The 26359-nt window shown below is 36.9% G+C and overlaps 3 protein-coding genes and 1 pseudogene across 3 annotated transcripts; 1 reads left to right on the top strand and 3 right to left on the bottom strand.

Moving 5' to 3' along the window:
- The first annotated feature begins 678 nt into the window (after window positions 1-678).
- LOC132182903 (uncharacterized) lies at window positions 679-5425 on the top strand (annotated as a pseudogene).
- Window positions 5426-5836: 411 nt separating this feature from the next.
- Window positions 5837-7858, bottom strand: LOC132182617 (putative 12-oxophytodienoate reductase 11). Its single transcript, XM_059595920.1, has 5 exons — window positions 7791-7858; window positions 7151-7294; window positions 6866-6996; window positions 6537-6701; window positions 5837-6429 (listed from the first exon to the last, which is right to left on the bottom strand). Exons 1-5 carry the CDS (start codon window positions 7856-7858, stop codon window positions 5837-5839), a joined length of 1101 nt encoding a protein of 366 aa, XP_059451903.1.
- Window positions 7859-10036: 2178 nt separating this feature from the next.
- LOC132182804 (putative 12-oxophytodienoate reductase 11) lies at window positions 10037-12735 on the bottom strand. The gene is made up of 6 exons (XM_059596149.1): window positions 12726-12735; window positions 11964-12045; window positions 11376-11516; window positions 11006-11136; window positions 10737-10901; window positions 10037-10629 (listed from the first exon to the last, which is right to left on the bottom strand). The coding sequence occupies exons 1-6, from the start codon at window positions 12733-12735 to the stop codon at window positions 10037-10039; spliced, it is 1122 nt and encodes a 373-aa protein (XP_059452132.1).
- A 1919-nt stretch (window positions 12736-14654) lies between these two features.
- On the bottom strand, window positions 14655-20860 carry LOC132182803 (12-oxophytodienoate reductase 2-like). Its single transcript, XM_059596148.1, has 6 exons — window positions 20808-20860; window positions 20506-20699; window positions 19504-19644; window positions 19243-19373; window positions 18509-18667; window positions 14655-15449 (listed from the first exon to the last, which is right to left on the bottom strand). The coding sequence occupies exons 2-6, from the start codon at window positions 20574-20576 to the stop codon at window positions 14857-14859; spliced, it is 1095 nt and encodes a 364-aa protein (XP_059452131.1). The 5' UTR covers window positions 20577-20699; window positions 20808-20860; the 3' UTR covers window positions 14655-14856.
- Between the last annotated feature and the right edge of the window lie 5499 nt (window positions 20861-26359).

Below are 26359 nucleotides of genomic sequence, written 5' to 3'. Positions count from 1 at the left end.
TACGAGAATGTCCCCTTTCCCCTCTCCTTACATTGAGTAGAAAAAAAAGAGTTACGAGAATGAAGTTTTATATGGAACAGTTATTAATATTATAATATATGTAATGGTAGGATATTTTATTTATGTTAGAATATAACCCTTTTAGGTAAATGATTGTAATGGATGGTAATCAAATTATGTGTCCTATACTTACTAAAAAAACACACGGGCTTCTCAGATGTCACTCTATTAGATTGGTTTGTGTGAGTATGAAATAATTATAAACCAGTTTGTAGTTAATTTTTACTCATGAAAAATGTTATTTAGCATTATCCAAAATATTATTCTAACATTCTCAACTAACGTAATGTGCTCAATTCATTATTGATTTTATGTAATTAAGATTAATTTAAGAATAAATTGACTGTACTATGTCAGCTGAGACTGCTAAAAAAATATTGGAAGAATATTAAATAGCATAGCTCAGTATAATATATTCATTATCATAGTGTTTATAATTTTTGCCAGTTTGTTAGTATTTCATAGCAAATTAAAAGGGATTCATTAAGATTAGAAAAACATTAAGAGAACAAAAAAAAAAAAAAAAACCGTAGCATTTCTCAAAAGCATGATCTAACGAAATTTCTGATGTTGTCGTGTGGGGTTTACCCGCGCAACGTTGCTTCGGTAATTCCCCACGTCAACGTTACTTCAAAGCAATCTTTCTCTCCGTCTCTCTCACTCTCTCAATTTCCCATGGTGGACTGAACAAAACCAAACCCAATCCACTTCTTAAATCCCCCACCTCACGTGCACCCACGCGAGTGCACAACACGAAAGCTACCATTCCCTCCCATCAACCTCGTGGAAGGCCTCACACAGAACTCTGATTCTCGAATTCCCCTTCAACGCAGAAGGTCATGGGTTCTACATCCTCCTGGCCTAGCCCTCGCCTCAGAGAAGTACATATTAGCCATAGGAGACCCCGGAATGAAGAACCCAAATGTGAGAGTTGGATTGGAAGCGTGGAACTTTTGCAACGAAGTTGGAGCGGAAGCTCCCAAAATGGGCAGCCCCAGGTTGGCTGATTGTGCTGACTTGTACTGCCCTTTGATCGTTGGTATGCCACTTTCTCAGCCCCACTGCTCATTCCTCTTCTTTAATATTTGTATATGTAGCTACTTAATTTAAATTTCACAATTAATGCTCATTTCATATTCCTGAATGTGTGTGGATGGAAACCCATGTAGCTAGTGGAGTAGTATGATCTGTGCCAAATTTTCTTTATGTGAACTTATGCTGATTTGCTGTTGTTGTTGATGGGTGTTTTTTTTTAAAAATTTTTATTTTATTTTTTATAAATTAGGATTGTTCGTTCCATCATATTTTGTACTTTCGGAAGACTTTCATGGCTTGTTTTGCCGATTGGAACTGTAATCAAGTTCTTGAATTGGTTTTGACTTCACCAGAACAAACTCCAGATATAATATGTGCATGCGAATTTGCTTAATTATATTTCTGATATACTGTACATGGTGAATGATTCACTAATCAGTACCAAATTTATTTAATTAGCCCGAATATTGGAATTACATGGATCTTCTTAGCTTTTACATCTCAGTTTTATCTCTAGTCTTTCTCTGCTAATTATTCTCAATCATTTCTAGTGTGGCTCCTGGGTTAGGAAATTTCTGTTGAGTGATGCTTGATGCCCAAATTCATTGCTGGTTTTGATTGTTTAAGGTGATAATGGAGTAAAATGCAACCAAACCAATCTTACTTTGAATTAAGTTTGAATGAAGAAATAAAGGGTATAAATTGCACTTTATTTCCATAAACTACCACTCATTTGCACTTACAGCTCAAAACTACGAATCAATGCAATTGAACCTATAAATTATCAAAATGTTTTGAGTCGCCCCAAGTCAAATTTAACTGTTATTTTAGATAGAAAATGTCATACATGTGTAGCACACGTGTCTAAGTTATTTTGAAGTTATTAATTTATCCTCAACTTGAAAATTTAGAAGAAAAAAATTAATGCAATGAGTAGCAGATACGGATGGTCGCGCGACCATCCCCATCTATGGCCCATAAATCATTGACCTACGTTATAGTTTGTATAAACTTCTTAATATTGATGTTTCCGTGATTCTTCTCACTGTTTATGCATCTAAAATTCCCATCACTTCCCGCTACCTTAAGTGTCCTTTCTCCATGGTTTTATTTCAAGGAAGGTACATGGCCTAGCTTCTATGGATCTGTAAAATCCACATTATCTTGCCTTTGGTATTGCTTATTTTATAGTTTTTAAATTCCTTTAATCTGTCTAGTTTTTTCCCATATGTTTTTATCAAATGAACTCTTTAAAGATACTATATCTAATTTAGCTAAATTTGGGCCGCAGTGAGTGAGCTGATATATAATTGAATGTAATCATCTACTTTTATTCTTTACATCTTCACAGTCCTTTTCAGTTTCATTTTTCAATAATCAGATTCCTTGGGCTGCACCGCAAAGTGTGAAGTACATCACAAAGTGAATGAGTCAGATAACAGCTTGGGGGCTGGTAATGAGTTTCCTGTAACGGGATTCAAGTCATACACAGACCCTGACCTGTTTGCTGTGGAAAAGGAACTGTATCTTGGTTCTCTATGTGGGGTGCAGGATTCCTCAAATCCATGGCACTTCTGGATGATTATGCTCAAGAGTGGTAACTTTGACAAGAACACTACTCTTTGTCCCGAGAATGGCAACAATGTCAGTAAAATCATAACAGGCAGGAATTTTCTGTGTTTTGGTGAAGGATGTATGAATCAGCCACTTGTATACCATAATTACTCTACATTGGTTTCTTCTGAGGATCAAACAGTGTCTTTAGCAGGAGGGTTTTATGGAACATATGACCTTGATGCTGATTTGAGCAAAGGTACAGGGAAGAACTCCTACTTCTCCGTCTCATGGAAGAAGAATTTGAGCACAGGAAGTTGGATTTTCTCGCAACGATTAACAACATCTTCAAAGTATCCTTGGCTCATGTTGTATCTACGTGCAGATGCAACAGAAGGATTCAATGGCGGTTATCACTATGCTAGTCGTGGAATCATAAGAAAGGTTTCTTCCTTGGCTCTACTTCTTGCTAGAAATATAAATTTGTTGTCCGAACACATTCTACACATGAATGCTCACTGATCACACTGCCCTTGACAGAAATTAGAATGGTGTTTGAGTTGAATTTTTTTTTGAGTATTTTGTATTTATGTACCTCAATGTTACACCAAGTATTTATGAAATTAGAGAATAAATTCATGCAATCGAGATCCCTCTCTTATACTCAACGAAGCCCTAATCCAATTAATTGGGGTTGCAAAGATGCTCTCTTTTTTGTAGATCAAAATTTCCAGTCTGGTTTAGTTTTAGTTTTTACAAGTTCGTCTTATTTTTGTGGTTCATGAGTTTTGTCTTTTGAGATTTGTTTTGCCAGCTTCCGGAATCTCCCCACTTTAAGGTCAAGTTGACACTTGACGTTATACAAGGAGGAGGAGCCAACAGTCAATTTTATCTCCTTGACATAGGAAGCTGTTGGAAGAACAATGGAGAACCCTGTGATGGTAATGTTCTGACAGATGTGACAAGATACAGTGAAATGATAATAAATCCAGCAACTACAAGTTGGTGCCGCCCAGATAATCTGGTCACCTGCCCGCCTTATCATGTTTAGTCCTACTGGCAAGAAAATATATAGAAATGAGACGTCTCAGTTTCCCTATTCTGCATATCATCTCTACTGCAGCCCAGGAAATGCCAAATATCGGGAGGAACCGTATGATATCTGTGACCCATATAGCAATCCACAGGCACAGGAACTGGTGCAAATTCTTCCACATCCTGAATGGGCTGTACATGGCTATCCCGAAAAGAAAGGAGATGGGTGGATTGGAGACCCTAGGACTTGGGTGCTTGATGTGGGGGCTCTCTCTAGTCGGTTATACTTCTACCAGGTAATCATGTTGTTTCTATTGACTTTTGCCATTACTAATTTTGTTATATAATCCTGATTGAAAACACCAAAAAAAAAAGAAAAAAGAAAAAAGAATGTTACACAAAAGTTGATGCATAAAGTTTGCCCACATGTTTAGTTCATGCTTGTAGTTAAAAACTGATGTTTGTGTGCTATGCATCCACACAAGCGCTCAAAACTTTTTATCATCTATTTTGCAGAGACAATTTGACTAATTTTAATTCCTTGCAACTAATGGTAGTTTGTATTAGTTATCTTTGAAGTGAGAGTCCTTGAAGGCCTTGTTGAGAGTTCAAAGTTTTCCATTCTTCCTCTATCTCTCCTATCTGTTCTTCTCTTTGTTTCTTATGCTTAATTTCTACACTACTGTGTAAACTTGTCATCAATAATTAAACTGTCCTTGGACCCCATACACATCCTTTAAAGTTTAAATACTACCACTTTCTCCAAAAATCTTAACCCTATCTGTGTACAGCTTTCAAACATCAGATTGTCTATTATAGGTTTGCATTGGGTTGATCTTGACCTTCTCCCGGCATCCTGAACCCAAGCAGTAATTCTAGGATTTTACATTTTCCTTTTAATGTAAAAGAAGAAAAAAAAAAGAAAAAGAAAAAGAAAAAGAAAAAAGGTATTTCAGAAGACTTTCAGAATCTGAAATCCGTTAATTTTTATATGACTTGTCACCTGAATTTCTAAAACTAGTTATATTCTGAATTGTTTTGGGGTCACTGATTTCGAATTCTGTTTTGGCAATCTTATCTTTAATTTTTATGATTGGAAACGATCTTATACCATCTTTGTTGGCCATGTTAGCCCGTAAGCAAAATGAGTTTACTTGCTTAATTATTGGAATTGAGCTTGGCTGGCAGTATAGACAAATTTGAAACATTTTTATGACTAGAAAATTCATTTTTACCTTACTGTATTGGTTGGAATGATAAAGTATTAGTGATATGCTATAGCCCATACTTAAAAAAGAATAATTGTAATTTCTCTTCAAAAACAAATTATTTAGACTTGTAAAATGTTACTTATCTTCACAAATACTATTGCTCTTGAGTTTTGTCACTATACTTCAAGGTGGACCGTATAAGTTATATGGCACTAATGGGAGCCATATTACACTTATTTTCCACAGTATTAAACCACCACTTATTTTAAAAGTTTAAACTAATAGAAATAGATGAATTTAATCATTTAATTAATACATTAATATGCAGGATCCAGGGACAAAACCAGCACTGCGTGTATGGTCTTCACTTAATGTTGGCACAAAAATATATGTTAGCCCCGCAGGGGGACTGCAGAATGGACTGTTAGTGATTTTGATGTATTGGTTCCTGAACATGTTACTACCAGTTGTGATGGTTTTTATTGATCTGCAATATTCAATTATAAAGAACAGAGCTTACTTTATGATGTCATTTTTCTGTCATACTTTTAAAAACTTTTCTGTTACTCATCTGGGTTAAAACTGAGGTAAATGTATAAAATGCATGCTATTGTAGATTTACTTCTTGACAATTCATGGTTTCAATAGATGCCTTTTCATCAGAGAGCCATTGGATCATGCCAGTTTGTAGTAGAGACGGTGGTGCGGTTGCCAACTTGCCAAGAAAGAGAGAGAAGAAGTTGGGAAGAGAAAGGGAGAGAAGAGGCAAGAAGAGAAAGAGAGAATTACTTTTATAATTTAGGGTAACGTCCATTTGTTAAATTGCCTAAAATACTCAAGGACAATCACCTATTTATTGAATTACAAAAAACAATACCATTAGCACTTAAAAAAATTAAATAAAACATAAAATGAAATTCTAAAAATCCCATAAATTTTCATCATGAAGTGTCTTCAAGAAATGGATAATCAGTGTAACCAACAACAGGATCAGATGTGTAGAATGTATCTCTATTGTACTTGTTGAGAGGCGCATTGAGCTCAAATCTCTTTGGCAAATCTGGATTGGCTAAAAATAAACGACCATAAACAACAAGATCTGTATGGTTTTCAGCAATGGCATTGTTCCCATCTTCCCTTTCATAACCTCCAGCAACAAGGAAAGTACCCTTAAAAGCCTTTCTCATTGGCAAAAGGCTGTATGGGGATTCACTTTTTTCTCCAGTCATCTTCCATCTTGGCTCAACCATGTGGCAATAAAGAATACCATATTTGTTTAAGGACTCTGCCATATAAAGCCCCAATGCTTTTGGATTAGAGTCTTCAGATTCATTATAGTCCGCAAAAGGAGATAATCTTATTCCAACTTTGTCAGCACCTATCTCATTAGCAACAGCTTCGACTACTTCCAAAGCAAATCGACAACGATTCTCAACTGATCCACCATATTGGTCTGTTCGATCATTCACTCCATCTTTCAAAAATTGGTCAATTAAGAAACCATGAGCCCCGTGGATCTCAATTCCATCAAAACCTATGTATAAAGATAAAAAATTATTATTTTACAAAGCGAATAAGTATAATGTTAAAGATCATGCTTGATAATTAAAAACGAGAAAAGCTTATGAAATGAAAACTCGCCAGCTTCAATAGCATTCCTTGCGGCAATTCTAAAATCATTGACAATTTGAGGAATTTCATCTGTCCTTAGCCGCCGTGGAGGAGTGAAATGTGCACCATCAATTCCCTCAACGGTCAAAGGCTTGTCAGTAGAAGAAATTGGAGCTTGCCCATTTGGCTGAAAATCTGTAGACAACAATATGAAAGATAAAGAAAATTCCTAACTAAATTAGTCTCAATTTTTTATTGTAGAGCATCCATCGCAAGTTTTTGCCATTGAAATTTAAAAGCATATATCTTAGAAAACATTCAACTCTCTCCATTCACAACAAAATAGTCAAAAGACAAACCTTGATTTGAAACCCTCCCCGCATGCCAAAGCTGACAAAAGAAGACTCCACCTTTGGCATGAACAGCATCTACGATGGGTTTCCATGCTTCAACTTGCTCTTTTGTCCATATACCAGGTGTATTAGGATACCTTTACAACATCAAAGAAACCTAACAATCATAAAGTCTTCTAAGCAAGACTGGCTAAAATTTATTTGAACAGGTGACTCTCATTCATGCTCTTTCACAATTTTTATTTTTTTTTAAAAAAGAAAAACTTGACAAACTAGTATAGTTAAAATTACCCCAGAGTGGTACTATCAGAAATTGCAGTTGCTTCCGCTATTAAAAGACCACCTTTAGAAGTTCTTTGAGAATAATATAAGATAGCATGTGGCTGATGAACATTACCATAAGATCTCGATCTGCCCAGTGGTGCCAATACTACTCTGAAAATAAAAAGTAAATGATAAATTAACAAAATCAAGGAAGAAATCTTTCTATACCAAAGAAAATAAAACTATCTGAATCACATATAGGAAGAATAAACAAACAATCCACCTATGAAATGATAATGGCAGAAATAGGGGGACAGCTTCATTTTTTCAGCCGTGGATTGCTCATATATATATAAAAAATGAGGTTTGGTTTAGTATATATCACATTTCAACTCTTCTGGTATTCAAACCGAGCTTATGATTAATCTATAATAAGATACCATTGGTTCAATTCTAGTAGAGTAAAAACAATTTGTTTTTGTGGAGAGCACCCCCCATTTATATCATATACGCCTAAATTGTAATAAGTTGAAGTTACTAATTACAAGTGAGATTGAAATGATAGTTTTGGGAGAAAACAAATATATTTTATCTACAAGAAAAAAAATATATAATAATTAAAAAAAAAAAAGAAAAAAAAAAAAAAGAAAAAGTGGAAGGTGCAAACCTATGGCATAGATTGAAGTTCCCCATTTTGTAAGGAGAAAGAAGAGGAATGGTGGGAGCTTGAGCCATTTTCACTGATTCTTTTCTGTTTTCTTTCGCTAGTTTTGTGTTCGTAGTTTGCTTAATGGGGAATGAAAACAATGCAACACCCAATTGAGTATTTATACTTTTGGGAGGGTGAATCCAATTTGACAAAAACACCATATTTGTTGTGAATGATGTCTGTTATGACGTTTCATTTGTTGTAGGTGATGTCTGTTATGACGCCTCAACATAAAAATAACGTCTGCCATGACGTTTGGAGTACGATACCCCCAGTGTTATAAACCGTTTTAAGTAATGGAAAAGTCATCATCATGTGACTAGCACGTGATCACTTATTAGAGCTTTCTTTCCCAAAATTCCCTTCTGGTTTATCCGTGATTCCTCCCTTCTTGCTTCTTCTCCGCCACAGAGACGTGCTGCCCAGACATTTGAAGACGACGATGAGTTGACACGAGAATAGTGTCTGTTGAAAAAGCTTAAGAAGGGGGCTATCGATGAAAGTGAATTTGCTAGGTTGAAGTGCATAATTTATAAGTTGTGATTCCTCAGATTCAGATCTGGACATGGTAACACTCATGGGTCATGATGTTGGGTTGTTTTCATTTCTTTCTTGCAAGAGATCGTAGGAGGGCCCTCTCTGGCTGTGTCCGTACTTTTTCGCCCTTTTCCAAGCATCTACGTGTCCGTACACTTTCCGTTTGGTTTCTTCCCAGGAATGGGAATCGGAACCTATTGGATCTTGTAATCTGTAATATAATGGGTTTCTGCTCTGGGATTTACAACTTCTATAAAAATACCTGCTAGCAATTCTCCCGGGTCTACAGTGTTACTGAATAACAATGATAAAGTGAAACTCAGTGAATTATTGGACTCAGAATCCGTGAAAAAGTACTGAATTCGTAGATTTCATGAACTGTGAACCCACTTAGCGAATCAAGAAGAAATTCAAAAGCTAAAGGTTTGCGCATCATAAATCATTGCCGCAAAAAAAATAATGGTGTTTAAGAAGACTTTCAGAATCTGAAATCCGTTAATTTTTATACGACTTGTCACCTGAATTTCTAAAAATAGTTATATTCTGATTTGTCTTGGGGTCACTGATTTCAAATTCTGTTTTGGCAATCTTATCTTTAATTTTTATGATTGGAAACGATCTTATACCATCTTTGTTGGCCATGTTAGCCCGTAAGCAAAATGAGTTTACTTGCTTAATTATTGGAATTGAGCTTGGCTGGCAGTATAGACAAATTTGAAACATTTTTATGACTAGAAAATTCATTTTTACCTTACTGTATTGGTTGGAATGATAAAGTATTAGTGATATGCTATAGCCCATACTTAAAAAAGAATAATTGTAATTTCTCTTCAAAAACAAATTATTTAGACTTGTAAAATGTTACTTATCTTCACAAATACTATTGCTCTTGAGTTTTGTCACTATACTTCAAGGTGGACCGTATAAGTTATATGGCACTAATGGGAGCCATATTACACTTATTTTCCACAGTATTAAACCACCACTTATTTTAAAAGTTTAAACTAATAGAAATAGATGAATTTAATCATTTAATTAATACATTAATATGCAGGATCCAGGGACAAAACCAGCACTGCGTGTATGGTCTTCACTTAATGTTGGCACAAAAATATATGTTAGCCCCGCAGGGGGACTGCAGAATGGACTGTTAGTGATTTTGATGTATTGGTTCCTGAACATGTTACTACCAGTTGTGATGGTTTTTATTGATCTGCAATATTCAATTATAAAGAACAGAGCTTACTTTATGATGTCATTTTTCTGTCATACTTTTAAAAACTTTTCTGTTACTCATCTGGGTTAAAACTGAGGTAAATGTATAAAATGCATGCTATTGTAGATTTACTTCTTGACAATTCATGGTTTCAATAGATGCCTTTTCATCAGAGAGCCATTGGATCATGCCAGTTTGTAGTAGAGACGGTGGTGCGGTTGCCAACTTGCCAAGAAAGAGAGAGAAGAAGTTGGGAAGAGAAAGGGAGAGAAGAGGCAAGAAGAGAAAGAGAGAATTACTTTTATAATTTAGGGTAACGTCCATTTGTTAAATTGCCTAAAATACTCAAGGACAATCACCTATTTATTGAATTACAAAAAACAATACCATTAGCACTTAAAAAAATTAAATAAAACATAAAATGAAATTCTAAAAATCCCATAAATTTTCATCATGAAGTGTCTTCAAGAAATGGATAATCAGTGTAACCAACAACAGGATCAGATGTGTAGAATGTATCTCTATTGTACTTGTTGAGAGGCGCATTGAGCTCAAATCTCTTTGGCAAATCTGGATTGGCTAAAAATAAACGACCATAAACAACAAGATCTGTATGGTTTTCAGCAATGGCATTGTTCCCATCTTCCCTTTCATAACCTCCAGCAACAAGGAAAGTACCCTTAAAAGCCTTTCTCATTGGCAAAAGGCTGTATGGGGATTCACTTTTTTCTCCAGTCATCTTCCATCTTGGCTCAACCATGTGGCAATAAAGAATACCATATTTGTTTAAGGACTCTGCCATATAAAGCCCCAATGCTTTTGGATTAGAGTCTTCAGATTCATTATAGTCCGCAAAAGGAGATAATCTTATTCCAACTTTGCCAGCACCTATCTCATTAGCAACAGCTTCGACTACTTCCAAAGCAAATCGACAACGATTCTCAACTGATCCACCATATTGGTCTGTTCGATCATTCACTCCATCTTTCAAAAATTGGTCAATTAAGAAACCATGAGCCCCGTGGATCTCAATTCCATCAAAACCTATGTATAAAGATAAAAAATTATTATTTTACAAAGCGAATAAGTATAATGTTAAAGATCATGCTTGATAATTAAAAACGAAAAAAGCTTATGAAATGAAAACTCGCCAGCTTCAATAGCATTCCTTGCAGCAATTCTAAAATCATTGACAATTTGAGGAATTTCATCTGTCCTTAGCCGCCGTGGAGGAGTGAAATGTGCACCATCAATTCCCTCAACGCTCAAAGGCTTGTCAGTAGAAGAAATTGGAGCTTGCCCATTTGGCTGAAAATCTGTAGACAACAATATGATAGACAAAGAAAAATCCTAATTAAAATTAGTCTTAAATTTTTTTGGATCATGAAGGCATAACAAAGAGCATAAGTACAAAACAAACCTCGATTTGAAGCCCTTCCCACATGCCAAAGCTGACAAAAGAAGATTCCACCTTTGGCATGAACAGTATCAACGACGGGTTTCCATACTTGAACTTGCTCTTTTGTCCATATTCCGGGTGCATAACGATGTCTTTACAATAACAAAGAAACATAACAATCATTAAGTTTTCTAGGCAAAATAGGGGATGAGGATAATTGTAATTAGTTGTCTACAATATTGTTGGCAATTTGAGTAGTTAAGCCGAGAGAGTGTAAATAAGACCTATTTGACGAAGTGGGTCTCATTTATGCTCTACTATACAATAAGCAGCAAATTGCTGTGAATCCCAATTAAAATAGAACTTGCGAAATTATTGTAGTTAAAATTACCCTTGAGCGATTTCAGAAACTTCAGTCACCTCAGCTATTAAGAGACCACCTTTATAGGTTCTCTGAGAATAATATAAGACAACATGCGGCTGAGGACCATCGCCATGAAATCTCATTCTGGTTAGTGGTGCCAAAACCACTCTGAAAATAGAAAATACATGATAAATTAACTCAATCAAGAAAAAAATCTTTCCATACTGAAGAAAATAAAATTATCTAAATCACATATATATTTCCCATAGCAAACAATCCATTTATGAAATGATTATGGCATAAACAAAGACAGCTTCATTTTTTCAGCCATAGATCTTCCCCTAGCAAGTTTTGGTTTAGCATGGACATCAAAAGTGATGTGGCATGACATTTCAACTCTTCTAGTATTCAAATCGAGCTCAGTCTTAATCTATAATAAGGTACTATTGGTTCAATTTTAGGAGAGCCGGCCTCTGTTAAAATTATTTCAGAGGCTAAAGTGTATTAAAATAAACATTTTAAAAAAAAAGAAGTGATATTGAAATGATATTTTTAGGAGGAAAAAATATATTTTATCTAAAAAAAAAAATAAGACAGAAATTGGAAGGTGCAAACCTATGGCATAGATTGAAGTTCCCCATTTTGTAAGGAGTAAGAAGAGGAATGGTGGGAGCTTGAAGAGCCATTTTCAATGATTCTTTTCGGTTTTCTTCCACAGCTTGTGTGTTTGTAGTTTGCTTGGTGAATTAATAAAAAAATGCAAGACCCAATTGGGTATTTATACATTGAATCGCAAAAAGAGGAAAAGTAAGGAAAGGAGAGTGAATCCAATTTGACAACATATTTGTCGCCTCATTTGTTGTTGCTCATGTCTATTACGACGACTCATTTGTTGTTGGTTATGTCTGTTATGACGCCTCAACATAAAAAGAACTTGTCCGCCATGACGTTTGGAGCATGCATGATAGACCATCCTCCACGGCTCCACAGAATTAATGTTTAACGACCGGTATTTCATGTTTGGACGGAGTGTTCATCGTCTAACATGGTTTAAATTGCCATCCTTTTATATATATAAATGTACTCTTGGTGAAACTTTCAAACTATTTATCTCCCCCAACAATTAGTAGAGCCCTTGGTTGGCTTCTGCTGCTACTGATATGATTGTCTTGGTTTGACGTGTTTGACTTGACTCCCGGTAAAAAAAAGTGTCATTTTTTTTGGATTACACGTGACATTCTTGTGTGAGAGTGAGTTTGGTCAATGTGAAAGAGACTTATAAGTGATGGAAGATTTGTTGTGTATGCACTTGTGAGGCTTTGATGAGAACACTGAGAAAATATAAAGAAAAGTAGTGGTTAATATACAAAAGTGAACCTAAGCCCATTAACTTAGTCTTTTGGGCTAGAGTGATATTTAAATATGTATATTAATGTACTTTTAGTAAAACTCTCAAACTATTTATCTCCCCCAACAAAAATATTTCAACTTTTCCTCTATTTTTGTCTTACTCTGTGTCCCATACTAAAAAGCTATGAGAATTTCTTGTGCTTTATAAGGGTTTGTCTTTCTTTTATTCTAGAATGACTTTTAGGTAGACACATGCTAGCTGTGTCACCATTGGCCACGCGCGCGTTGGATTGACACACTTAGCACTCACGCATCATTGCACACATTCTATTCTAACAAACATATTTTTTTTATTCAAATTTTTACATCAATAACTATTTTCAACATTCATATTTTTTAACAGTCAAAACATGCAATTTTAATATTTTTCTCATCTTTTTTCCATCTCATTTTACAAATTCAATATATCAACAATTAGATCTGTAAACTTATGTGGACCCCACAAAAAAACCAATAGTAGATTTATCCATTCACTATGAAGATGATTAAAAAAAAAATGAATTTTATCATTTCTTTATTTTTAAGCAGTTAGGAAGTAATTTCAACAATAATAAACTGCTTATGTAATTCTATATAGAAAAGAACATTCAGAAAATTGATACATACTTTATTTATTTATTTTTTTTTATCTTTTCTCTCTTGTTTACTGTTAGAGAATTTCTTATTTACAGTAGTATTCAGAATTTGCAATCTGCACACTACATCCGGTCAGTATTGTATCTTAATAACAAAATTGATGTATTTCCATTTGCAAAACTTATCATATAAGTGGAAGGAAATATTTGTCTAAGAGACAAACTCATATTCACCTTATTGACCAAGAATTTAGTCATTTCATACAAATTTGACTTTCCTTCTAATACAACTTTATGAAATCCCAACTCCGTACAAAAAAACAACAGCCGCCAAGCACAAATAGTTGCATAACCTCTCCATCATGGCCTCTTAACAATTTACTATGCATTGTAATTGTCTATTTAAAGACATCAAGCTCATTAATAAAAAGGATCAAAAAATTAATCCCAAACCTTGAGTTTGAAAAGAGTTTTTTAGGTTTCTTCAAAATCTAAAAGGTCTAGGTTCCCTTTGAATCTAAGATTTAGGTTCCCTCAGAACTTATAATCTATCCCCGTTACGTATTTACGTAACATTTGGTATTAGAGCCGCAATCTAAAATACCTCTATTATTATACTCCTAACATTAGTCTTGGGGTTTCGCATTATTCCTTTTAACAATGTAGGTTTTAAAGGAATGACAACTCTAGTGGTTATTTTCAGTGCAATGTATCCATAACCAACATATCAATCAATAGTCACCACTTTACATGATCAAGATAGATCATTATTAATCTATTATTGATTCCTGTTAGTGATTTTCATGTATATATTGGTTCCTGTTATGATTTTGCATCTTACTTCAAAAACTTCTCTGCTATTCCTCTGGGTTAAAACTGAGGTAAATGTATAAAATAAATATTATTGTAGTTTTACTTCTTGACAAGTCTTGGTTTCAATAGATGCCTTTTCATCATAGAACCATTGGGTCATGCCAATTTATAGGAGAAGGTAGTGCTTAAGTAATTTTGCTGAGTCCAGTTTTCCCTGCCATCCATTGATTGCACACAAACATCATTCATAGGTTGGACATTGTTTTTCTCTAAACTACATTGAAAGAACCTTCTCTAATATTATTTATAATTAAGAATGATATGTGTCACTTTTTTAATTAAATAGATACAATTTGAAGAAATTTTATTAAAAAAACATGAACATCTTACATGGTATTAAAAAAAATTATGTTACATGCTAAATGACATGTCAATTTTATAGATACTTCTTCCACCTCAATTTGAAAGAAATCTTTATTGTATAATAATTTAACCAAGTGTTCTTGTACTCAATATGTAATGGCCAAATGGCATTTCAAATTATTACTCAGGCATATCAGCTCCACCAAATGTGCAACTCTTGCGCTGTGAAGTTATTAAGAGTTTTTCTTGCTCTTGTACAATACAAGAGAATACACACTAAAAATACATTGGATTTAAAAGAGGGGTAAATTTAGACAATTTAAATTCCCATAGGCTCCTTTGCAAACCTATGCAGTGTCTTCAAGAAATGGATAATCAGTATAACCAATAACAGGATCAAATGTGTAGAATGTTTCTCTGTTGTGCTTGTTGAGCGGAGCATTGAGCTCAAATCTCCTAGGCAAATCTGGATTGGCTAAAAACGGACGACCATAAACAACAAGATCTGCACGGTTTTCAGCGATAGCGTTGTTCCCATCTTCCCTGTTATAACCCCCAACAACAAGGAAAGTACCCCTAAATGCCTTTCTCATTGGCAGAAGACTATGTGGGGATTCAACTATTTCATCAACTGACTTCATTCTTGGCTCAACCATATGGCAATAAAGAATCCCATATTTGTTTAAAGACTCCGCCATGTAAAGTCCCAATGCTTTTGGATTAGAGTCTCCAGATTCCATATAGTCTGCAAAAGGAGATAGCCTTATTCCAACTCTGTCCGCTCCTATCTCATTAGCAACAGATTCGACTACTTCCAAAGCAAACCGGCAACGATTTTCAAGAGATCCACCATATTGGTCTGTTCGATCATTCACTCCATCTTTCATAAATTGGTCAACGAGGTAACCATGAGCCCCATGGATCTCAACTCCATCAAAACCTATATATAAGACAAAAACAATATTATTTTACACAACAAATAAGTAAAATGGTAAATCTCCTGTCTGATATTAAAAAACAATGGTGCAATAAACTCATTTCAATCATTTCATGTACCCATATACTCTTATCTTGTTCATGTAACAGTAAGATTATGGACCTCGGACAACATAGGCAAATATTTTTTAAAACTAAGAGCATATTTAGCATGCAGAATGATTATTCTAATAGAAAAATGAAAAACTATTAACGAGAATGAGAAAATGTGGAATAGAATAACTCTTTTCATTAAACTAAGGACACATGATTCACTCATTGCAATTGATAAAAATTCCTAAAATATCTAAAATTTATTTATAAACAAAAATAGTAAAAATAAAAACAGAGTTGGATGATTTTATCATCATCCTGAACCTTAATCCAGATACATATTAGCCTTTTCTCATCATCCTGAACCTTCAATAAAAAATACGGACAAAAATCAGATTTAGATGATTTTCGCATATAATTTATTCAATTTTCTGTTTGGTTGCAGAGAAAGCGTAAGAGAAGAAATCAGAACACAAAATGAAAATTTTTTCCTTCAAATTTCTCCGTTTTTGCAGTAACCAAAGGGTAGGCTAATGGAAAAAGGTTTCGGATGAAAAAACAGAACCCACCCGTCTAAGATCAGATCTTTAAAGATCAAAAGGGCGAAGATGATAGTGCTGTATGAATACCGTCTCTGTTTTTTAATTTTTAATTTTTAATTTTATTTTTTTTTAAAATTTTTTTTAATTTTTTAAATTATTATTATTATTTTAGGTTTAATGAAAAAAAAGAAAGAAAAGGATTTCTTCTAGAAAACCAATTTTATTCCACAAGGAGTAACTATTCCTCTTTTTTTTTTTTTTTTTTTTTTTTAATAAAGAAATGGCTATTCCTCAATTTAAGGAATCATCATCCTCATAAAAAAGACTATTCCAAGGCCTAGGGCCTGTTTGAGATTGCATTTAAAGGGTTTAAAAAGACTTTTAACACTCAAAAAGTCCGTTTAAAAAAAAAGGTATTCGAGAAAATAAAAAATAATCGTTTGGTAAAAAAATTAAAAGCACTTTTAAAGGTATAAAAAATCTAAAAATGATCATAAAAATACTTTTGGCAAAAGCTTAAAAATAAAGTTTTTGTCTAAAAGCTCTTTTTGACTTAAAAATTCTATTTGTCAAACGAAATCCCAAACAAGCACCTAGTGTACAACCAAACAGCCATTCCATTCTAAAGAGCTATTCCACCTACTATACCAAACTTGGAATTTTTCCTCGTCTTTTCTCATTGTCTTTCTTTTGTATTTTTTAAAGAGCTATTCCACCTACCAAACTTGGAATTTTTCCTCAAGACTTTTCTCATTTTTTTTTAAATTTTTTTTTTTTTATTAAAAAAAAAGAAAATTCTTTGCACAAGTAAAGTAATGACATTGTTAACGTGGAGGCTATTAAGGATATAAATCCTTTAGAATAAATGTTGTATTTCATAAATCAAAGATTTAGATAATATTTATTAATCTTGATTTAAGGGATATTTTTGTATTTCCTAATTTTAAGGTTATTCAAATATACTCTAACATAGGCCAACATAGTATCTATTTTTCATTTTCTATAAAGAAAGTAGTAAATTTGTAATTTTATTTTTTCAAAAGAAAAGCTTACTTACCGTTTACTTCGACTTAAAATGATTTCCAGAAAATGATTTCCGTATTTTACGGCGTTTATTTCGACGTAAAATAGTGGTCAACGAAAAATATTTTCCTTTTAATCGAAAATTCTTCTTTAATTTTCGGAAAATGGTTTATGGTTTTGAAAACCGTAAAACATTTTCCGGCTATGAGCATCTCATTCTTAAATCGAAGGACCTTGCCAAAACCCGCCCAAAACCTCGCAGAGACTTCACCGGGACCCGTTCGGGACCTAATCGGGACTCGCTCGGGAGCCGCGCAGGACCTCGGCGGGACCAGCTCGGGACTTGCCCGGGTCCTGATCGGGACCCTCCCGGGACTTGACCGGGACCTGCCCAGGACCCTCCCGGGACATGCCCGAGACTTGACCGGGATCCGCCCGAGATCTGCTCGGGACCCCGGCGAAACCAGTTCGGGACCCGCCCGGGACTTGCCCTGGACCCCGTCGGGACCTAACCGGGACTTGCCCGGGACCCCGGCGGGACTTGCCAGGAACCCGCTCGGGACCTAATCGGAACTTGACCAGGACCCGGCAAGACCTGACTTGGACCCGCTCGGGACTTGCCCGGGACCCCGGCGAGACCTGGACGGGACTTGATCGGGACCTGATTGAGACTTGCATGGGACCTAACCGGGACTTGACCGGGACCTGATCCGGACCTGCCCGAGACTTGCCCGGAACCCGCTCGGGACCTAACCGGGACCCGCCTGGAACCCTCTCGGGACTTGCTCGGTTGGGTCCCGGTCAAGTCCCAGGCAGGTCCCGAGGAAGTCCTGAGCGGGTCCTGGTTAAGTCCCGACGGGTCCCGGGTAGGTTCCGGTCAAGTCCCGACGGGGTTCCGGATAAGTCCCGGGAGGGTCTAGGCAAGTCTCGGGCGGGTCCCGGTCAAGTCACTGGTAGGTTCTGGGCGGGTCTTGGTCAAGTCTCGGGCAGGTCCCGGGCGGGTCCCGGGCAAGTCCCTGCTAGCTCCCGGGCAAGTCCCAGGCGGGTCCTGGTCAAGTCCTGGGTGGGTTCCAGCGGGGTCCCGGGCAGGTCCCTGTGGGGTCTCGAACATGTCCCGTGTAGGTCCCGACGGGGACCTTATTGAAAAAATATATATATATGAAAAGATATTTAAAAAAAGTTATTTTCCATGTGCAAGGTAAACGCCGTAAAATGTTTTCAACAAAAAATATTTTCAGAGAAAATGGTTTTCTTGAAAATATTTTACGAAGGAAACCATTTTACTTGTGAAACTAATTCAAAATGGTAGATTGGAGTGATCAGATAAAAATTTATCGCGCTAAAACCCAAGAGCAATTTTGACTGCTCACAAAATTCATATTTATTTTATGAAATGAAAACTTACCAGCTTCAATAGCATTCATTGCGGCAACTCTAAAATCATTGACAATTTGAGGAATTTCATCTGTCCTTAGCCGCCGCGGAGGAGTCGGCTGTGAGCCATCGAATGGGGTCATAGGCTTGTCTGTAGAAGAAATTGGAGCTTGCCTATTTGGCTGAAAATCTGCATACAACAATATGAAAGAAAAAGAAATATCCAAATTAAAATTAGTCTGAATTTTTTTATTGTAGACAATGTAGAGTGTCCATCGCATGCATTTGGAAAGAAATCATTAACCACCACTTAAAGAAATAGAAAAACAAGAATTTAGATCCGTTCTAATTAAGTACTTAGAACAGGATGTTTCCTCACAAAGCTCCCAGAAAAAGAAGATTTCCTTGAAGAACTAAATTTGCAACAAATACAAAAGTTCAAATTGTCAAGCCAATGCAGTAGTCCTCCTCGAAAAATATGTTCCATTTCAAATATGACACTAATTACGACCTGAGGGAGTAGGATTCTACAAACCAACACAAGGATGTTCCAGCAGTCAATCAAAACTTCCATCTAATATGAATCCTTACTAAATATGTTCACATGCAATGCTTTCTTCTCTTCTGGATCATCGTTAGCAATTAATAGTTTGGAGCCACAATTTGTAGCCCAAAGCCACTCATTTGCTTAATTATCATGAATTCTTTAATACTAATTTTTTGCCATGAATAGAAAAAAAAGGAGGTGTTTAGTCAAAGACAAACCTTGATTTGAAACCCTCCCCACATGCCAAATCTGACAAAAGAAGATTCCACCTTTGGCATGAACAGCATCTACGATGGGTTTCCATGCTTCAACTTGCTCTTTTGTCCATATACCAGGTGTATTAGGATACCTTTACAATATCAAAGAAACCTAAGAGTTCATCAAATTTTCAAGGCAAGAAAGGGAACACTCAAAATGGAGATTGTCTCTCAAGTGTGGAACATAGAAAGAACTTGCCAAACTACTATAATTAAACCTACCCCTGAGCAGTGTCAGAAACTCCAGTCGCTTCAGCTATTAGAAAACCGCCTTTAGAGGTTCTCTGAGAATAATATAAAATAGCATGAGGCTGAGGAACGTTGCCATAAGATCCCAATCTGGTCATTGGTGCCAAAACTACTCTGAAAATATAAAGCAAATGATAAATTAACTAAATCAACCAAAAAATCTTTCTCTTCCGAAGAAAATAAAATTATCCAAATCACATATGTATTTCCCGTAGCAAGCTGGAGAAGAATAAACAAACAATTCATTTATGAAATGATTAAGGCAGAAATAAGGACAGCCTCACAATTTCAGCCGTGGACCACTCAATTATAAAAATTAGATGAGATTTGACAAATTGAAGAACAAACAAAAAATTAAGCATCACCTAATAGAATTGGGAAGAAAAGTTTGTGTGTAATATAATTCTTTTTCCGTGTGAGTAATACAATAACTAACTGTCAGAGACACAGAAAGTAATTGATATAATCTACAGTAACTTTTTCTTCGGTTAGTTTATGATTAAAGGATAACCAGATTACAGTGTAAAACAGATAGATTTCAAAGAAATGCAGCATCGGAGTAGGGGAGAGGAAGCTAAAGATCCTCTAGGCCCTCTTTCTAATAAAGTACTGATTTACTTGTAAAAGGAAATAAATACAAAAGAAAGAGATTTTTCACAAACACCTTTCCTCTCACACTTATGAAACACATTGATCTTCATGTTATGACAAATCCACAGAGACACACACCAATCAAAAGAGCTCATACACTAGAACAGATACAGTCATTATACCAACTGGGATTTTTCACGAACACCTGTTCCTTACAAAACCAAAGTAGACAGAATAATACCCATAACATGATTGCAACCAAAAAACGAACAAAACCCATCACATATAATGATAATTCAGACCATTACCACAAAAAAAGAAAAAAAAAAAAAAAAAAGAAAAAGAAAAAAAAAGAGAAGACTTTGCAAGGTGCACAGTGCACACCTATGAGACAGGTTGAACTTCCCCAGTTTGTAAGGAGTAAGCAGAGGAATTGTTGGAACTTCAGCTGCCATTTCTAAAATGATTCTATTCCTTTTCCTGTTCTTCTACTTTGCGCTCGTACTTTGCCTTCCAAGAGAAGTGGAACTGAAAAGCGCGCAATACCCAATTGGGTATTTATGCAAACGCAAAAGGATCTGCAAAACGTTGAAAAATTTTAACCAAGCCCCCCCCCCAAAATCCAATAAGAAAGCAGGATGAATCCAATTGACAATATCACGTCCTTTTCAAATCCTTTTCATTACCTTGTTACCCGTCGGTGATGTCTGTGAGATGTATGCAATGAGGCTTGGGGGTTGGTAGCCGAGGATGGACCTGTTCGATGGACCACCCACCATATATACAACGTTGAACCGCCAGTATTGACCGTTGACCCATAAAAATTAGGTTCTGTTGCTGAATAATTTTTTAAAAGCTAATTTTCTTGTCCTTATCGTTAATCACGACAGAATAAAAGCTAACAACTATTAGAATTATTAATTATATCAAATTTACAAGCTGAATATAAACAGAATAGAGATATCCGGCTGCCAAATTGAGGCAGCAGACTTTTTTTTTAAATTTATTTTTAAATTGAAGAAGAGAAATATTAAAAGAAAATCTAAATTTAAAGTATTAGCACTAAATTTGAGGTATTAGTACTAAATTTGAGGCATTAGCACCAAATTTAGAATAATAGAATCTCTTTTAGGTGATACCATCCCTAAAGGATTAACCTTCTATCCCTAGGTTTTAATTTTGAATCCAAAAATAAATTTTAAAGCATTAGAAACTAAATATTAACTTATAAAAATTTAACTAACAAAAAAAAAAAAAAAAACTTACTATTATTTTTTAATATATGTCTGATGCTTGGCGGCCGCAAAGCAGGACTCATGTAAACATATTCAAGTCTAATCAACTTTATCACAAATATAAAAACACAAACTCAAGGGATGAGAGGTTTTTTAAATAAATAAAAAATAAAAGTGTTCTAAAATAATATAAAAGTAAACTATTTTGTGCTGTTTTATATTTAAATTATTTGTTAATATTTTTGTTCTTAGCTTGTTTAGCTTATTCAAATAGTTAACTTCTTTTGTGATTTATAAAAGTGAAATGTCGTCCTTTTTTTTTTTTTTTTTTTTTTTTAACTATTCAATCATTACATATATTATTGGTGAATACTTTAAACAATATGTTCCATCATTACAATGTCTAAAGAATTGAGAATAAGGTTAAACTTGCCCCTTGTGTATCGTATTCATTTATAGGGTATTTATACTAGTGGTTTGAATATACAAAATGGAAAATAATAATCCATATTTAAATGTAGTTGATTTGTTCCCTTAGTGAGAGTAATAGCCGTTAGGTAGATGTGCTAGCCATTTCCTGTGATTGAGTTTCCTTGTGGAGTTTGTTGCCTTGTTGAGTAGGTAGCCGTTACTGGAGTTTCCTTGTGTGGATTATTGCCTTGTGGAGTGGTGTTGCATGGATGACTCTGCAATGGTTCATTACGCCCCCGCAAGCGAAAAGGTGGGTACATAACGATGAGCTTGGTGCACATGAGAGAGAAGTTACAAAAGGCAATAGGTTTGGTGAAGATGTCAGCTAGATTGTCTTTGGTGGAAATGAAGTGGACAATCAGAGTTTTGGATGCGATCCTATCACGGACGAAGTGGAAATCAATTTCGATATGCTTGGTGCAGGCATGGAAGGCAGGATTGGCTGTCAAATAGGTTGTGCCAATGTTGTCACACCATAGAGTAGGTGGAGTGGGAAGAGAAATGCAGAGATCACGAATGAGAGATTGAAGCAAGATAAGTTCAGCTGCAGTGATGGCAAGGGTGCAGTATTCAGATTCTGTGCTAGAGCATGTGACAATTCGTTGTTTACGAGAGGACCAAGAGATGAGGTTGGGGCTAAGAAAAATGCAAAATCCCCCGGTTGATTTTCTGTCATCTGGACAACCGATCCAATCAGCTTCAGAGAAGGCTTGGAGGTGGCGAGATGGAGAGCGGCGAATGAGTAAACCGTAAGAGATGGTAGACTTGAGGTAGTGCAAGATACGCTTGGCAGCTTGAAGATGGAGGGAGGTGGACCAGTGCATAAATTGAGAGACCTTGTTGACGGTAAAGAAGATGTTGAGGCGAGTGAGAGAGAGATACTGGAGGCCTCCGACAAGACTGTGATAAGCGGAGGGGTCATTAAGTGGATCACTAGAGAAGAGGGAAAGCGAGTGAGCGGTGGGCATTGGAGTCTTGATCGGCTTAGCATCAAACATGTTGCTTTTGAGCAGGAGATCAAGGATGTAACGTTGTTGGGAGAGAATGAGTGCTTCGGATGTAGGGATAGTTTCCATGCCGAGAAAGAAATGAAGAGGAACTAAGTCCTTGATTGCAAATTCTGCTTGGAGAGACTGGAGAAGAGTTGTTGTCCCGTGAGGGAGTGAGCTGGTAATGAGGATATCATCCACGTAGATAAGGACATAAGTGATGTGTTGACGTGTGTGACGAATGAACAAAGAGGAGTCGGAACGAGAACTGACAAAACCAAGCTCAAGAAGACGGTCACTGAGATGAGAGTACCAAGCACGAGGGGCTTGTTTTAAGCCATACAAGGCCTTGTGTAACTTGTAGATATGGTTGTTAAATTAAGGATGGAGAAAACCGGGTAGGCTGAGCCATGTAGACATCTTCTGAGAGCCAACCATGTAAAAATGCATTCCGAACATCAATATGGCGAACGGGCCATCCAGAAGAGATGGCAAGGGACAAGACAAGACGAATTATAGTAGGTTTGACGCTGGACTGTAAGTGTCACCGAAGTCAACTCCAAGCTGTTGATGAAATCCTTTAGCAACAAGACGAGCTTTGTAGTAGTCGATGGTGCCATCAGCTTTTCGTTTGAGACGAAAAACCCATTTACAGCCAACTATGTTCATGTCGAAGGTAGCAGGGACAAGGGTCCAAGTGCCATTGTTGAGGAATGCATCATATTCAGTGTTCATGGCAACACACCAGGCAAGATGTTGGGCAGCTGTTGAGTACGATGTGGGTTCAACTTCGTCGGAGCATGCAGCAGTGAGAAGAGCCTTGGGAAGTGGATAACGGATGAGCCCTTGGGGGAGCGTCTTGGGCTTGAAGATGTTATTTCTGGAGCGAGTCTGCATGGCATGTCTGGGAGGAGGTGGATCCTTGTTGGTAGGGACCGTGAGTTCAACCTGTGGAGAAGAAAAAGAAATAGTGTTAGTTGGCGAAGATGCTAAAGATTGAGTGGAGGAAGATGGCACAATCAGTTGATCATTGGGGATTTCCGTGGTAGCAAGCACTGCGTTGGGAGTAGGGGGCGTGGGGAGGGGTTTAGTGGTAAGGGATAAAGAAGTGTTTGTTGGGGTGGGGGCGGTGAAGAGGCGGGAGAAGGGAAATGAGGATTCATCAAAGAGAACATGCCGAGAGATATAGATGCGTTTAGATGGAAGATGGAGACATTGATAGCCACGATGAGATGGACTGTAGCCGAGAAAAACAAATTCGGTGGATCAAAAATCTAGTTTGTGCCTATTGTAAGGCCGTAAATGAGGCCAACAAGCACATCCAAAGACGCGTAAGAAGGTATAGTTAGGTTGTCAGTTGAAAAGTTTTTGGAATGGTGATTCGTGGTTGAGGACGGGGGTGGGGAGTCGGTTAATGAGGTAATAGGCCGTTTGGAAAGCCTCGGACCAATAATGAAGAGGAGCGGAAGAATGGGCTAGGAGAGTGAGGCCCATTTCAACGATGTGCCGGTATTTGCGTTCCACAGATCCATTTTGTTCATGAGTGTGGGGGCACGTGATGCGGTGATGGATGCTGTGGATGGTAAAGAAATGGCGTAACTTTTGATATTCACCACCACCATCGGTTTGAATGGATTTTATTTTACGATCAAAAAGGCGTTCAACGTATGCCTAAAACTTGGGAAAAATGGTGAAAACATCAGATTTGCAATGAATTGGATAAAACCATGTAAATTTACTAAAATGATCAATGAAAATAACATAGTAGCGTGCACTATTATTAGATAAAATAGGGGAGGGACCCCAAACATCAGAGAAAATTAATTCAAGGGGAACATTGGATTGATGGTGGGATAAAGAAAACGGAAGTTGATGACTCTTGCCACATCGACAAGCATAGCAAACCGACAGCTTTTTATTGGACTCAACATGAAGATTAAAATGAGACATGACATGACGAAGTATGCGATCTACAGGATGACCGAGACGCGCGTGCCAATCCATAGAAGAGACACGTTCACTTGAGAAGGCTCTTGGAGGTGCAACTTATGAAGAAGGAAACCAGTGGTACAATCCATTTTTACTCAGACTGCGGTGGAGGATTCTTCCGGACTTGCGATCCTTGACAAAAAAATAAGAATGGTGAAATTCCAGAAAAACATTATTATCATAAGTAAACTTTTGAACAGATAATAAAATTTTCATAATTTGAGGAAGATGCAAAACATTGCATAAAATAAAATTAGAGGGAGAGAGTTTAGAAGCGCCAATATTTTTGATGGCGAGGCAGGTACCATTGCCCACTTGGATTTGATCAGGGCCATCATACGACTCCAAATGAAGGTTCAAGTTATTGAGATCGGAGGTTATGTGGTGAGTGGCACCGATGTCAGTAGACCAATTGATATCCAAAGAGTAGGATGAGGAGGCAGAAATAAGCTGAAAGGCTTGGACCAGCAGATTGGTAGGCTTGATCGAACCGATGATAGCATGCTAGAGCCATATGGCCCATTTTACCACAAACTTGACATGTGGGCCATGAACCCATGGTGGGGTTATTTTTGGGTGAGCCTAAAAGCCCACTGGAATTGCTAGAACTAGATGCAGAGAATTGGGAATTTTGACCATTCCCCTGTGATTGAAAATTTCTGTTGGAGCGAGAGAAGCCACGATGACCACCACGACCATGGTGGAGATGGGTGCTGCAGGCAGCGACATTGGCAGCAGGAAAGAGAGTCAGATTGACTGTGATGTTCAAGCCGTGTTTCATGAGCAAGTAAATGAGCAAGCAAATTGTCTATGATGAGGGATTCAACTCGAGTGGTTACAGAGGTCACCAGAGGGTCGTATTGTGGGCCCAGACCCGCGAGAAGATAGGTGGTGAATTCATAGTCATTGAGGGGTTGGTCGGCGGTAGCTAGTGTGGTAACGGTATGCTTGAGACGATGGAAGTAATCAACAATGGAAGAACTGCCCTTTTTTGCAGTGGCCAGTTGATAGTGAAGAGTCATGGTGCTGGCTCTGGAGGCGGATGTGAATGTCCGTTCAACAGCATTTCAAAGCTCTTGGGCTGTGCGGCAACCAAGGGCTTGCGGCAGCAACTCGTCGGAGATGGTGGACATGAGCATACTCAGGATTAATTGGTCCTGGTGAAACCATTGAATGGTTTCTGGATCGATGGAGATGGTGATTTAACCGTCGAGGGAGGTGGAAGTGTATGGGTGAGGGGTGTTTTGGTGCAATCAACAAATCCATAGAGGTTGTGGCTTTGGAGGAATGTCTCAAGGAGACCATGCAAGACCAAGAAGCTGGTCCTAGTAAGCTTTGGGATAGATTGGGCAAGGTGAGAAAGTGATGCCGTAGGGATATTTTGAGGTGGGGCAGGTGGGTTGTTGATAGGGGGGTTACAGGGGTGACAGGGATGTTGGTAGTGAGATTTTCGGTAGTGTTTGTGTTTGAGGTTGAAGAAGCCATTTGAGGGTGCGGCTAGGGTGTTTGATAAAAGGATTCAAAGAGGCAGCGAAGCTAAGGACAACATGAGTC

This window comes from Corylus avellana, chromosome ca5, assembly GCF_901000735.1.
Source record: "Corylus avellana chromosome ca5, CavTom2PMs-1.0".
NCBI lineage: Eukaryota > Viridiplantae > Streptophyta > Magnoliopsida > Fagales > Betulaceae > Corylus > Corylus avellana.
The sequence above is the reverse complement of the archived record's forward strand: the minus strand, read 5'-3'. Positions and strand labels throughout refer to the sequence as shown.

Coding starts and splice junctions, on each gene's coding strand:
- LOC132182804 (XM_059596149.1), bottom strand. Junction 11,137..11,375: donor GTTTCTGAAATCGCTCAAGG/GTAATTTTAACT, acceptor GTTATTGTAAAG/ACATCGTTATGCACCCGGAA. Junction 10,630..10,736: donor AAGGAATGCTATTGAAGCTG/GCGAGTTTTCAT, acceptor CTTTATACATAG/GTTTTGATGGAATTGAGATC.
- LOC132182803 (XM_059596148.1), bottom strand. CDS start 20,576: ATGGCAGCTGAAGTTCCAACAATTCCTCTGCTTACTCCTTACAAACTG. Junction 18,668..19,242: donor GGGGAGGGTTTCAAATCAAG/GTTTGTCTTTGA, acceptor TGTTGTATGCAG/ATTTTCAGCCAAATAGGCAA. Junction 15,450..18,508: donor AATGAATGCTATTGAAGCTG/GTAAGTTTTCAT, acceptor TCTTATATATAG/GTTTTGATGGAGTTGAGATC.
- LOC132182617 (XM_059595920.1), bottom strand. CDS start 7,858: ATGGCTCAAGCTCCCACCATTCCTCTTCTTTCTCCTTACAAAATGGGG. Junction 7,295..7,790: donor AACTTCAATCTATGCCATAG/GTTTGCACCTTC, acceptor TTTTATTTTCAG/AGTAGTATTGGCACCACTGG. Junction 6,997..7,150: donor TCTGATAGTACCACTCTGGG/GTAATTTTAACT, acceptor GATGTTGTAAAG/GTATCCTAATACACCTGGTA.